Source organism: Natrix helvetica (genome assembly GCF_964273705.1).
Source record: "Natrix helvetica genome assembly, chromosome: 13".
NCBI lineage: Eukaryota > Metazoa > Chordata > Lepidosauria > Squamata > Natricidae > Natrix > Natrix helvetica.
Genome location: NC_138557.1, coordinates 5069753 through 5084673, shown reverse-complemented (window position 1 = coordinate 5084673; position 14921 = coordinate 5069753). Strand labels below are relative to the sequence as shown.

At 44.3% G+C, this 14921-nt stretch overlaps 1 protein-coding gene across 1 annotated transcript in view; it reads right to left on the bottom strand.

The window, feature by feature from the left end:
- The window catches only part of TECPR1 (tectonin beta-propeller repeat containing 1), a gene marked incomplete at its 5' end in the record, with an annotated part of 31997 nt that overhangs the window by 5155 nt on the left and 11921 nt on the right, over positions 1-14921 (bottom strand). The window contains 10 exons of the mRNA XM_081965491.1: positions 206-298; positions 2142-2277; positions 3932-4106; positions 7404-7460; positions 8521-8600; positions 9563-9659; positions 10199-10301; positions 11268-11395; positions 11861-12018; positions 12980-13129. Coding sequence (XP_081821617.1) covers positions 206-298; positions 2142-2277; positions 3932-4106; positions 7404-7460; positions 8521-8600; positions 9563-9659; positions 10199-10301; positions 11268-11395; positions 11861-12018; positions 12980-13129 — 1177 coding nt within the window. The remainder of the gene's footprint in view (positions 1-205; positions 299-2141; positions 2278-3931; positions 4107-7403; positions 7461-8520; positions 8601-9562; positions 9660-10198; positions 10302-11267; positions 11396-11860; positions 12019-12979; positions 13130-14921) is intronic.

Below are 14921 nucleotides of genomic sequence, written 5' to 3'. Positions count from 1 at the left end.
GGCTAATGAGTGAACGGTTAACAATTCAATTGCTAACCACAAACAATTACAGATTGTTCCGTGATTTTAGAATGTCATCGCACTTCCTTTCCAATGGTGCACTTACACAACTGACCAGCAACTCAAAGAAACCAGTTTTTTTTTTCTTCCAAAACCACAATTAAAAAGAAAAACCCCAACTAGGAACACAGGATTCTCTCCTCACCGTTTTTATCCACAGCCAGCACCGCCGTTCGGCCCACGGAAACTTGCTTTAATTTCTGCTTCAGGGGAGAAGGGACGTGGTACCAGCACTCGCCTGGATATTGCCAGAAAACCAGCAAGAAGTAAAATAAACAAGAATAATTTTCTCCCTTGTTATTTATTTGAATTCATTGAATTAAGGCAGCCATTGAGTGTTTGGCAGCAGATTCGGAGAGTGAGGAGGTTGGGGAGGAAGATGGGCCAGTCCTGGAGTCTGGGGAAGGCTCTGATGAGGGCTCTGTGTCGGAGGCAGAGAGGGGGCCAGGGCCGTATGCCAGTTATCAGCTGCCTTTGGAGTCAGACATCAGTGAGGCAGAAGAACAGCTGGAGCCTGTTCCCAGTGTGTGCATGCGCAGAGCTGCCAGACAAAGGGAACAGCTAAAGAACAGGGATCGACTTGGGAGTAAGGCCACAGGTGGACGATGAATGGCCCCTCCCAGAGGAAATAAAAGAGGAGCGAAAGGGGAGTGGAGTTTGCAGGAGACAATCAGTTCGCTTCATTGGTTCCTGACTCTCCGAGACTCCTTGCCAAGTTTTGCAGATATCAGCCTGGCAGCTCTCCAAGCCAGAGAAGGTCTGTGACTGTAAATCCTCCCTTGAAAGACTTTGCCGGATGTGAATGAGCAGAATTCACAGCCAATCAATAAAAGGGGTTTTTTTCGGGACAAGGAGTTTGCTTCATGCTCTTGGGAAGCCTCGGTCAGAACACTGAAATACAAACTTGACTTATTACATGCGGCCAATTTTAGCAATTGGCAGGCTTCTTGGACTAGGTTCAACGATTGCCACATTGTGTAAAGCCAACAATTTTGTTGGCTAGGATTAACAGGCAAAGACTGAGTTTGGCTTTTAACCCTCAGTGCAGGGGGGGGGGGTGAAGTCATTCTTTCCCCTCTTTTAATGGGTGGGAAACTCAAAGCATTTACTTTGTTCCTTGAAAAATATCAACAACACAACTTCTGTCTTCTAAACTAAACGTGACTGGCTCAAAACACAGCAGGAACTGAGGGTTGTGTCAGTTTGGTGTTGTGGTTAAGAGGCTGGATTAAAAAACCAGGAGACGGTGACTTTTAAGCCTACCTTAGGTATGAAAACCGGCTGGGTGACTTTGGGCCTGGCTGAGCATTAGATGCACAGAAAACCAGAGTTGGCAAACTGCTTTAACTTTTTGGGATGGGATGGGATAGTAGAATAAGAGTAGAGTAGAGTAGAATAAGAGTAGAATAGAATAAGAGTAGAGTAGAGTAGAATAAGAGTAGAATAGAATAAGAGTAGAGTAGCGTAGAATAGTAGAGAAGAATAGAAGAGAAGAATAGAAGAGTAGAGTAGAGTAGAATAAAAGCAGAGTAGAATAGAATAGTAGAGTAGAATAAGAGTAGAATAGAATAGTAGAGTAGAATAAAAGCAGAGTAGAATAGAATAGTAGAGTAGAATAGAATAGTTTAGAATACGAGTAGAGTAGAATAGAATAGTTGAGTAGAATAAGAGTAGAGTAGAATAAGAGTAGAGTAGAATAGAATAGTAGATAGAACAGAATAGTAGAATAAGAGTCGAATAGAATAGAATAGTAGAGTAGAATACTAGTAGAGTAGAATACCAGTAGAGTAGAATAAGAGTAGAGTAGAGTAGAGTAGAGTAGAGTAGCTGGAAGGGACCTTGGAGGTCTTCTAGGCCACCGCCCTGTTCAGGCATTAAACCCTATACCGTTTCAGACAAATGGCTATCCAACATCTTCTTAAAGACTTCGAGTGTTGGGGCATTCACAATTTCTGGAGGCAAGCTGTTCCACTGATTAATTGTTCTCACTGTCAGGAAATGTCTCCTTAGTTCTAGGTTGCTTCTCTCCTTGATTCGTTTCCTTCCCTTCCATCTTTACTCTCGACGGGATAAAAACTCACCTTCTGGTTTCTTGGAAGACACCGACCCACGACAGAATGCCGAGCCATCTTGGGCGACAGCCCAGACTTGGTGAAACATTCCTATGGTGACCGAAACGAAGGGTTGGTCTGTTCCCACATGCAGCCAGGAGGTGCCCTGTTGGGGGAAGAGAGCATGGACGACAAAAGCTTTGTGAGCCTAGGAGACCTTCAAGAGGAGAACTTCTGTCTCCATCCTTCCCCAACCCTTCTTAGGGTCGTGCAACCTGTGCCCAGGTAGACTTCCCACAGTTGAAGTGCTCTGATGCTGAAGACTCTGGTGAGACACGAAGACTAGACAGGCAGTCCTTGACGTACGACCGCAATTCAACCCAACATTTCTGTTGCTAAGCGAGACAGTTGTAAAGCGAGTTTGGCCCCATTTGATGGCCTTTCTTGCTACAGTTGTTAAGTGAATCCCTGCAGGTGTTCAGTTAGAAACACAAGGTGGGAGTCGAAAAAAATACGAAAAAAATTAGGGTAGAGGGGACCTGGAATGAGATGCTATATATGTATGGTGCTATTAAGACTGAATATGATGGTCCAAACTAATTCTACAACACTAGCACTGTTTATGGGAGACGGGGGCTCAGGGGCTAAGACGCTGAGCTTGTCGATCAGAAAGGTCGGCAGTTCAACGGTTCGAATCCCTAGCGCCGCGTAACGGAGTGAGCTCCCGTGACTCGTCCCAGCTTCTGCCAACCTAGTAGCTTGAAAGCATGTAAAAAATGCAAGTAGAAAAATAGGAACCACCTTTGGTGGGAAGGGAACAGCGTTTGGCATTGAGTCATGCCGGCCACATGACCACGGAAACGTTTTCGGACAGCGCTGGCTCTTTGGCTTTGAAACGAAGATGAGCGCCGCCCCCTAGAGTTGGGAACGACTGGCATATGTGCGAGGGGAACCTTGACCTTTTAGCACTGTTTAAATAGTACGTATGTTATTTGTTTTCACTTTGGTTTTATGGCAAGTGAAATGCCAGGACAATCACACCGTGTTCAATATATTTAATGTAAATAAAATATTTTTTTTTAAAAAAAGATTATACCATACTACACTTACGATCACAATTGAGCCCAACATTTCTGTTGGTAAGCAAGACAGTAATGAAGCGAGTTTGGCCCCATTTTCTGGCCTTTCTTGTTACAGTTGTTAAGTGAACCTGCGCAGGTGTTCAGTTACTGGCACGGTTGTTAAGTGACTCTGACTTCCCTGAAGCCTCCGGAGGGCGAAAAATGGCTCCTACGGGCAACCCGTAAGTTTGGGAACGGTGACTTCTGATATGCTCGTAGGGCCATTTTTTGCCTTCTGGAGTCTTCAGGGACGTCAGAGTCACTTAACAACCGTGCCAGTAACTTAACACCTGCACAGGTTCACTTAACAACGCAAAAAACGGCCATAAAAGCCCAAAGTCAGCTGGCCGGTGCATTCATGCGCGATGGAGCTGATAGGGCAACGCCTCTCGTGCCCTAACAAATGGCCATAGGTTCGTCCATCCCGGCTATAGAGGATGATGTAATTAAAAAATAATAATGAGATTGTGCAGAAACGGACAGACGAACGCTAAAAATAAAAGAATATAGAGTACTTTTGAGCATGGGGCTTGTTTTACAAATGGTTGGATAGTAGAGGTAGAAATGAGTAGGGAAAGTATTATTATATATAAATAAATTGACCCAGACAATACGCTGTTCACTAAGCGCTTATGTTTGTCCTGTGAAAATGTAGAAATAAACTGTTTAAAAAAAAAAAAAGAGGAGGAAAGTTTTTACCGCCGGATTTTGGGGGGTGACTTGCAGCCGGCACAGGACGTCTCCCTTGTCGCTGATGGCCCAAAGAGGAACAAACTCTTCCTTTGACCCAGGAGGTTGTGACATGATAGAAACGTCTCGCAAAGCGATTGGAGGCCCTTCTAGCCAGGGTCCGCTGGTGACAATTTTACATTTCCTGGAAATTAAAAGAGAGAGAGAGAGAGGATGTGAGGCACATTTTCAGTCCTGATGATGTTACCTAGTTGGGTCGTGAAATGCCTGCAAGAAGATCACCAAGCTCAGAGAGCAACAAAGACCCCTTAGTTGTCCTCCTCCTCTCCGCAAACCTCACTCCCTACTAGCACTGATGATGTTACCGAGTTGGGTCATGAAACGTCCTCAAGGAAACAATCAAGCTCAGGAATCAATAAAGACCTTACAGTCCTCCACCTCCTGTCTTCCTATTTCTTCCCCTCTTTCTTCTTCTCTCTCCTTCTCCTGTATTTTCCTCTTCCTCCTCCTCCTTTCTACTTCTTCCCCTCTTCCTCCTATCTTTTCTTCTTCCTCCTCCTTCCTACTTCTTTCCCTCTTCTTTCTCCTTCTCTCTCCTCTTCCTCCTGTCTTTTCCTCTTCCCCCTCCCTTTCTTCCCCTCTTCCTCCTCCTCCTCTTCCTGTCTTTTCCTCTTCCTCCTCTTCCTTTCTACTTCTTCCCCTCTTCCTTCTCCTTCTCTCTCCTCTTCCTCCTGTCTTTTCCTCTCCCTCCATCCTACTTCTTCCCCTCTTCCTTCTCCTTCTCTCTCCTCCTCCTCTTCCTTCCCCGCAAAACCCCACTCCCTTCTAGCACTGATGATGTTACCTAGCTGGATCATGAAACATCTGCAGGAAAACCACCAAGTCCACTCCTCCTCCCCCTCTCCCTCTCCACTAACACCTCTCCTCTCTAGCACTGATGATGTTACCTAGTTGGATCATGAAACGTCTGCAAGAAAACCACCAAGCTCAGAGAGCATCAGGGACCCTTCATCAGGTCAACCCTGAGCTACAAATATTCTCTTCTATCGAAACTGAAGGAATGGCCTTCGGCCAAATGCACCCTGGCTGAATCCTTCCTTGGCTTCTTTCAGAAAAACATTCCTCGCGGACTCTCGTAAACAGCCCTTTAAGTGAATGAAAGAACAAACGAGCTAGGATGTGTATCTTACTGTCCCTTGCCATTTATTCAGCAAAGCCCTGATCCAAACCAAACATAACGTCGTGCAAAGTGTAAACGAGTTCAACAACGGCTTGAGTTTTAGGCCTTTGTCTTCCCCAATGTGGTGCTCCCTGAGGTAAAAATTGCTTAAATATTAAATATTAAAAATAATACAAACATGGTACATAAGGTAAAGGTTCCCTTTGCACGTATGTCCTACTCGTTCCCGTCTCTAGGGGGCGGTGTTCATCTCCGTTTCAAAGCCGAAGAGCCAGCGCTGTCCGAAGACGTCTCCGTGGTCATGTGGCCGGCATGACTCAACACCAAAGGCGCATGGAATGCTGTTCCCTTCCCACCAAAGGTGGTTCCTATTTTTCTACTTGCATTTTTTACATGCTTTCGAACTGCTAGGTTGGCAGAAGCTGGGACAAGTAACGGGAGCTCACTCCATTACACGGCGCGAGGGATTCGAACCGCCAAACTGCCAACCTTTCTGATCGGCAAACTCACCGTCTTAGCCACTGAGCCTATTCCTAAACCTCTTTTAATTTCCCAGTTTACAGATTTTCGGGGTGAAATTCCAACGATCCTGGTCTCATATTTACATAGAAATAAATTTCTTCTTCCACATTTTATTTCCCTATAATAATTCCACCGGTATCGTCTTTTAAACTGTATATTTGTATTTAATATTTTTTCTATTTTTCCCTTTCCCTCCCCTTGATTTGATAATGGGTTGCTTAATCGGTAATCTTTTGTCTTCTTTTACTTACATTCCTGTTCTAACCAATCATAAAATCGCCCCCAAGTCCTGAAGTACACCGCAAAACAACATATATTCTTTCTTTATTTAATATGATACTATTTTTTAAATTTTGAACAGTGTTGGGAAAGTTTAAAAATACTGATGTAACTATATGATAATACACATTAAAGTATCTGGGAGCAATTTTACCTGATCAAATTAAAAACATTTTCATATTTGAACCAATTTCAAAATGAAAGCTCTTAAGCATTTCATGCCGTTTAGCTTACATTTGCTCTTAATCTCCTTCGTAGATCAATCACATTTCCTTGTCACACCGAATCATTCAGCAATTTGCAAATGCACAAGATGACAAAATACTGACAAAATATTGTTGAAGAAGTGAATTGTTTTACCACCAGGAAAGCTGGTCTTCAGTTTCTCGTTTTTTTCCCCCAATCTCAAATTAGTTTCTGACTTATTTGACAGTTGTTATCTGCAATTCAGTTCAACAGGAACTTGTGAGTAAGCAGGACTGAAAGTCTACGAAGGAGATCAACAATGCTAACTAGATTCTAAGTTTCATTAGTAGCTGTTGATAGGCTCATTATATGTGGGTTATCACTAGAATGAAATTGTAATTATAGTGTTTCATCCCATCTAACAAGAAGATCAAGCTTTGGCTAGTTTCTTCTATATAATACAATAATACAATAGCAGAGTTGGAAGGGACCTTGGAGGTCTTCTAGTCCAACCCGCTGCCAAGCAGGAAACCCTATACTGTTCCAGACAAATGGCTATCCAACATCTTCTTAAAGACTTAAAGACATTCTGGAGGCAACTTCTGTTCCACTGATTAATTGTTCTAACTATCAGGAAATTTCTCCTCAGTTCTAAGTTGCTTCTCTCCTTGATTAATTTCCACCCATTGTTTCTTGTTCTACCCTCAGGTGCTTTGGAAAATAGTTCGACTCCCTCTTCTTTGTGGCAACCCCTGAGATATTGGAAGACTGCTATCATGTCTCCCCTAGTCCTTCTTTCTATTAAACTAGACATACCACATTCCTGCAACCATTCTTCATATATTATAAATATACCTCCAATGCAGCATTTGCTTTAAATTAAATCAATTTTGCTGAATGATAAAATTCTTCAGTTAACAACGTATATTCTTGAGTGGGTGTATTATAAACCATATATTCTCGAGTAGGTGTTATTGTAAACCAATTCTAATGAAACATGGGGGGGATTTTATAAAATCAAGTGTGGGTGGAAGGCAAAAGGTGAAAATTGCTTTCCAACTGAGGCGTAAAAAAAAAGGCACGGTGAGAAGAATCTGGTTTGGAAGATCTCTCTATCTAATCTTTTTATCAGCCTCCTCATTTATTGAGCCAAAGCAAACGTTGTGTTTGGAATGCCATCCGATGTTCTAAAGAAACAACAAAGCAAGAGAAGAAACAACAAGTTCCCTGGAAATGGAGACGGCGGGCAGGCGGGTGGGGGGGTGGGGGCGCACATGCTCTAAAATGGACCTTGCGACAGGTGAAAGAGGTTACCTGGCCCAGCGTCTCCGGCGCACAAAGTCCTTCATTGTTTTGTAGCTGTGATAAGAGCTGTTGGAACAGAGAAGAACAGAATAACAAACGTTGGGAAGGGACCTCGGAGGTCTTCTAGTCCAACCCCCCCCCCCCCAGCTCAAGCAGGAAACCCAACACCACCACTACAGACAAAGGGTTGTCCAATCTCTTCTTAAAACCTCCAGCGTTGGAGGATTCACAACTTCTGGTGGCAAGCTGTTCCGTTGGCTAATGGTCCTCCCTGCCAGGAAATTTCTCCTTCGTTCCAGGTTGCTTCTCTCCTCGTTTAGTTTCCACCCATTGCTTCTTGTCCTGCCTTCAGGTGATTTGGAGAATTTTTAGGGCAGCCCCTCAAATATTGGGACCCTGCTATCCTATCACCTCCCGTCCTTCTTTTCATGAAACTAGACGTGCCACCATTCATTCCAGCACCTGTTCGAAGCTGCTTAACGGCACTGAAACATTCGACTTTCGACCCGTCCTCACATTAATGCTGTTCCAGCATCCGATCAGAATTTGGGTGTTTGGCAACGAGCATCTATTTACAACGGCTGCATCATCTTGGGACGGTCAGGTGCGATCTTCCCAAGCAAAGTCTCTCTGTGTGTGTGTGTGTGTGTGTCCCTTAACTACCATGCAGATTCATATAATTGCACTGATTCGTTTAACGACTGGGATAAAAAGGCCGTAAAATTGGACGCAACTCTTTTAACACCCGCTTTGCTTAACAACGGAAATGTTTGTCTGGGTGGTGGCCGTAAGTCGAGGACTATCTATAGCTTTGTGCACACCTGTGGCTCCCAAGGGAGTTGCAGATTGGACACTGGGCTAGGAGGGAGGAGGCTGGGCAATCATTTGATATGTACTTGTTCGCGCCTTTTTGGCTCAGATCTTGCTTTCCTTTTCGCTGCTATCGATTCATATCTGGGGAAAGTACTTTCTCTCTGTTCAAAGGGAGTTGAGGTTTTTCTTTTTTGGATATTGAAGGAGGCATGCCTGACGGGGGTGGGGGGGTGGAGGGCAATTGGTCCCATGATTTAAGCCAGTTACTTGGAGCGGGGTGTGGGGGGGTAAGAGAGAAGACCAACGTCCTTACGCAGGAAAGTCTGCTGCGTACTGCCAACCTTCTCGGTCGGTCCCGCCCGAAATACTGAAATCAATGGCCCAGTCGGACACCTGCAAGGATTTATAACAGAACGAAATTTTATTCCCCTGCCTGGCTCTGGAATCTCGGGGGGGGGGGGGGGATCCCCTATTGACTTCCCAGAATGCTCCCCCAATGATGCTGGGAGAAGGGATTGTGGGAATTTGAATATGACAAGAGTTCTTTCCAACACTGATAAGGCAAGCCACTAGAAGATAAACGGAGAGCAAACCCCACTCCCTTCTAGCACTGATGACGTTACCTAGTTGGGTCGTGAAATGTCTACCTAAATACAACCAAGCTCAGAGCGCACCAAGGACCCCAGAGCCATTGTCCTTCTTCTCTTCCTCCTCCTGCTCCTCTCCACAATCCTCACTCCTTTCTAGCACTGATGATGTTATCTAGTTGGGTCATGAAATGTCTGCCTAAATACAACCAAGCTCAGAGAGCATCAAGGATCCCACAGTCTTCCTCTTCCCCCTCTTTCTCCTTCCTCTCCTCCTCTTCCTCTTCCACTCCGCAAACCCCACTCCCTTCTGACGCTGATAATGTTACCTAGTTGGGTCATTAAATGTCTCCCTAAATACAACCAAGCTCAGAGAGCACCAGGGACCCCAGAGTCGTAATCCTCCTCCTCCTCTTCTTCCTCCCCCCACCCAAAGCTCCCCACAGTCCTCCTTCTCCTCCACTCCACAAGTCCCCCTCCCTTCTAGCACTGATGATGTTCCCTAGTTGGGTCATGAAACATCTGCCCAAACACGAACACGCTGAGAGCACCAGGGATCCCAGAGTCATTCTCTTCCTCCTCCTCCCCCTCCTCTTGCCGCGTTCCCCTCTTCCTTCTAGCACTGATGATGTTCCCTAGTTGGGTCATGAAATGTCTGCCCAAACACGAACAAGCTCAGAGAGCACCAGGGATCCCACATTCCAACCCTGAGTTACAAAGAGTCTCCTTTATCGGTTATCAAGGGCCGCAGAGCAAGTCCCCACTTACCCAAGACCACTGTGGTGATGGGGCCTTAGTGTTAGCTTTGGTACATTTGCGCAAGCCAGACGCATCGCTCCACATATACCTGTCGGTGGGCAGGCCTCTGTTAAAGCAAACAGACTCAAGATTCAGCAAATCTGCCTTGTGGGTTAAGGAAGCTTGCCAAAATAATAATAATAATAATAATAATAATAATAATAATAATAATAATAATAATAATAATAATAATAATAATAATAATAATAATAATAATAATAATAATAATAATAATAATAATAATAAAATTGAGAGAGGTTCATCTTTTAGGCCATGAAAATAACCAGTAGTGCGCCTAGAGGTGGAGCTCTCACCTCACCATCAGGAGGCTGTGAGTTCGAACCTAGGTAGAGGCAGATATTTCTCTCTCTGCGCACAATGAGAATATACTGTACGTATCTGCTGGGGGGAAAAAACTCCGTACTGGTGACAGGAAGGCATCCGGCCAGTAAATACTCAGCTCCATTCAGTTGCCTAAGACTCCACCCCGCAAGGGATTATGGGGTCATTAAAAGAGGGCGAGGACGATGAAAATGACCAGGTCGCATAATTCTTGCTGCAACAGGCTGTCAAACACAGAATTTTGACCTGTCTTGCTTTCCCCACCTGTTACTGTAGCCCGTGACGGGATTCCACCGCTGGTTTTCGTAAATATAGATGCTCTTCACGTCAGCCTGTGGATGGATGTTCTCGGGACTGCCTGCCAAGCCTGTTTAAGTCAAGTCCGCGAAAATTATTCCTCTATTTCATTTTCCTTTCTTGTGTTCTGACTTATGATTGAACGACCCTCTTCCACCTCAAAACTCAAAAGATTGACTTAGAGCCTCGGTGGCGCAGGGGTTAAGAGTGCAGTGCTGCAGGCTACTTCTGCTGACTGCGATTCAGCAGTTCAAATCCCACCAGGCTCAAGGTGGACTCAGCCTTCCGTCCTTCCGAGGTGGGTAAAATGAGGACCCAGATTGAGGGAGGCTGACTCTGTGAACCGCTTAGAGAGGGCTGTGAAGCACTGTGAAGCGGTATATAAGTCTGCTATAGCAAAGAAGGGAAGGGAAGGGAAGGGAAGGGAAGGGAGGAAGGAAGGAAGGAAGGAAGGAAGGAAGGAAGGAAGGAAGGAAGGAAGGAAGGAAGGAAGGAAGGAAGCCATAGTGGTGCAGTTGTTACAATGCAATGTTGCAGGCTAACTCTGCGCTCCCACTGCCAGGAGTTCAATCCTGACTGGCTCAAGGTCGACTCAGCCTTCCGTCCTTCCGAGGTTGGTAAAATGAGGACCCAGATTGTTGGGGGGGGGGGCAATAGGCTGACTCTGTAGATAACCCCTTAGAGAGGGCTGTAAAGCACTGTGAAGCGGTATATAAATCTAGTGCTATTGCTATTAACGTAATGCCACAAATTATAGCAAATGTACAGGACGGTTGAAGTACAGCATCCTAATAAATTAACCCAGGATATTAGTAAACCAGATAGAACTCTATAGGAGGACTTCAACTCCCAGAATTTCCCAGGCAACATGAATCCTGGGAGTTGAAGTCCACATATTTTAAAACGTCTAAGGTTGAAAAACACTGTTCTGGGTGAGCAAGCAAGAGACAGAGACAGATATTCTTGTAAAATTGGCAGGAACACCCCTACCCATGTTCAACTGAAGCGAGGATTGACTGGAAGGGATATTTCTTACCTGACAAAAAACTTCCTCCATAACCACCAGTGTAAATCCAGGCGGTGTGGTCGTAACCCACTCCCCACACAATGCCATCTCTGTTGCATTCAATCAGGCGCAGGTGTCCCCCGACTTGGCGCCAAAACCTACAAGGAGAATGGCCCTCTCATTCTAATCCCTGTTGTCAAAGTGCGCACAGTGTGACTGTGGGAGTCAGCCCAGGAGCAAATAGAGTAAATAGAGGTTTGCACTTTAAATAGTGGTTTTACTTACAAAGAATATATACATACGCTTACTTTAGTCAGATCTCAAACAAACAGCAATTACAGCACAGAAGCACACAGGGAGAGAGAGAGAGAGAGATGCCCCAACAGGGCCTCTTCTTATTACAGGCTCTTAAAGTGATATCATCCCAAAAACCTTGCCGACTCATTCCCAGCATTACATCATCGTAGCAGCTGGTCAGCTCTTAAATCCTTACCCTGACACCTGTCCCTTGGTTCATCTCTACCCCATCAAACCGTGCTAAGAGTCCTCCAAGAGAGAGAGATTGTTCTCGGTTCCAAAATAATTTTATTTAGCAAGGGAGATTGGAGGTCAAGGTTACTCACATTTGATCACAAGGCATCGTGTGTGACAGGGCCTCCAGGTCAGAGCTGGGCTCGCTCACAAAGATGTCGCCTTTGCAGGTCAGCGACCAGATGGCTTCAGGAGAAGGAGGGCCCAGAAGCTGCCGGCCCTCACAACAAGACATGTTCAGGAGTGCCAGCTGGGAGACACAAAGGAATTGGGAAAGAGATAGACATAGTTTAAACCCTTCCTAACCTTAGGCGAGGATATTTGTAACTCAAGATTGAATTGTGGGGTCCTTGGTGCTTTCTGAGCTTGGTGGCTTTCTTGCAGGCGTTTCATTACCCAACTAGGTAACAACATCAGTGCTAGTAAGGGGGTTTGCTCTGTGTTTATATACAAGTGCCAGCATTGGTGGGAATTTTCTTGGTGGTTCCTTGACTAGGCTGTTGTTTATTATAAGGTTGTTTGTCTGAGTTGGTGGTTCCTTGATTGGGGTATGGCTTACTTCTTGATTGCTAATCTAGTGTTAATCCTGGTATTAATCACTGCTCATCTGGATGTTGCTTGCTGGAGAGGAGATGTTTTGGTCTTTTTGTTTCTTTATTTTTTGGCTTTGCACTTGTCTCTTTTGAATGGTGTGTAGATGTCGTTTATCTCTGTGTGCCTGTTGATAGCTAATTTGTCTGAGTGCCAAGAGCAAATCCCTTCTAGCACGGATGATGTCACCTTGTTTGGTAAAGAAGTGTCTGCAAGAAAACAAACTAAGCTCAGAGACTAAGTACTCCACACTTCCTACTCTTTCTGAAAGATCTAACCAGTCCCACCAAATTCCTATCTTTCTACTGGATACTGTTAGTCCAGTGCCCATCCATGCTTTACTCACCATCTTGGGAACTGTATTCCCAAAACAGCTGGAGGAAGATCCCATTTCAAGCACAATTTTATCTCCTTCTAAACCATAGTTAGATAAATAACCATCACTATGTCACTCTACAACTTGAGCTAAGCCACCAGTCATGGTTTATCGAGGCCAGGTCTGGGCTCAGCCAACAAAGCAAGTCCAAAATCAAGAATTTGCATTCTGTTTTGGGGCAGTCGGTCAATCCTACTAGAATTAAGCATTTGACTTAAGCTTTGGAAAGCATCTCTAAACATACCCAGTCGTGCATTTCTTGTTCGGTGCTCGTAGCTAGACGGACGGGCCACCGTTGCTTAGTCCTCTCTGGCGTATAGAGAGCAAAGGAATGTTTGGCCTCATTCAGAATCTCAACCAGGATGGTGACTTCATTGAGGAACATGTGGATGTACTGGGGAATACACAGAACATGTCAAGATCAGATCTTCAAGTTAAGGCAGTGCTTCTCAATTATTTTCTGTCATGCCCCCCCTAGGAAGAAGAAAACATTTCGTGCCCCCCGGGCGACTGTAAATAGTATCATTTGTCTATAAAATTGTTATTACACTTCTGCATAACACTGTATCCTTATTAACGTATAAGAGAATAAAAAAAGAAAGAAATGTGGATCAATTTACAACAAAGAATAGCTTTATTAACTGTAGCAGAAAAGATTTAAAGGAGCACAGGATTTAAAGGAACACAATATTAAAAAAAACTTTAACCTGCAAAACAAAAATATATAAAATAATTTGAGCTGAGCCCCCCTTTACGGAGCCTCGTGCCCCCCCTGGGGGGCCCACCCCACTATTTGAGAAGCACTGGGTTAAGGTAACATATGTGCTAGCCGTTCCTGACTCTAGCGGGTGGCGCTCATCTCCGTTTCAAAGCCTAAGAGCCAGCGCTGTCCGAAGACGTCTCCGTGATTGGCCTCTCCCATAGGAAATAAAAGAGGAGCGAAAGGGGAGTGGGCTTTTGCAGGAAGCAATTCGTTCGATTAGATTTGTTTCAGGAGTGTGAAGATCTGTCCGTGTATCTCAGAGACTCTGTGCCCAGTCTTTCCTTGCACAGCACCTCATTTGGAAAATATTGACCTGGCAGCTTTCCAAGCTAGATAAGGTATGTGGTCATAAATACTCCTTTGAAAGACTATTTTACCAGGCCTTGGCTGAATGTGAATGAGAGGAATTCACATTTGTTTAATAAAAGGGGTTTTGTCGGAACCAGGATTCTTGCCTTGTGCTTTTTGGGGAAGCCTCGGTCAGAACACGATCCAAGCTGCAGGCTAGAGTGAGAAAGAAAGATACCCGAGAAAATGCAGGGAGAAACCACTTTCCTAGGGTTACCACAGCAGCAACATGGATGTGCTCTTGAGTTCACTTTGGTACCCGATGAAGTAACGCAAAGGTGCTCAAATGTGTTACAAGCTTGGAAAAAAGAAAATACACCATCAGAGCTAGATATAATCAGAAAAGTGTTGGCCTGTGCAGAAGCAGATAGGCTCACTTTGGAACTTAAAAAATAAAGGGGAATCAGAATATTTTGAGGTATGGAATAGATTTTATGACTGGTATAAGTTAAGATGACAAGACTGGAACAAACGTATATATGGCGATCGAACAGAAGGACAGACAATGGATTAAGTAGAATAACTGTTAATGGTTGAAACCAGCTGTACATAATGTGAATATATGATCACCCCGACCCCGCAGCATTGCATTGTTTTAAATGTAAAAACAATAAAAATATATTGGGGAAAAAAAGAAGAGGAAAATAAAAAAAAAATGTGTTACAAGCTTCATTTTGCACATTGCAAAGTTTCTTCTTGGTAATACTGCTTTCCAGTGGACACCTTTGGAAATCACATTTGAATTCACGTCTGAAATGTGCACATTTCAAGGGCCCCCCGGCTGTTTGTTTATTTCCGAGGCATTTTTCGTGTGCTTTTATCAGTTTATCAATATATAAAACACAAAGAGAACGTTTAAAAAGTCATAGGAAAGTAGGCGGGGGGAGGGGAAAAGAAAAAAAAAGGAGAAAATATGGAGTAAAGAGGGAAAAAGGAAAAAAAAAGGCACTGACTTCCAACTTTCTTTACCACAGTGGAAGGTAACAATGTCACAACCTCAAATTTTTCCTTTTTGCACAACCATTTCTATAAAAAGGTAAAGGTTCCCCTCGCACGGATGTGCTAGTTGTTCCTG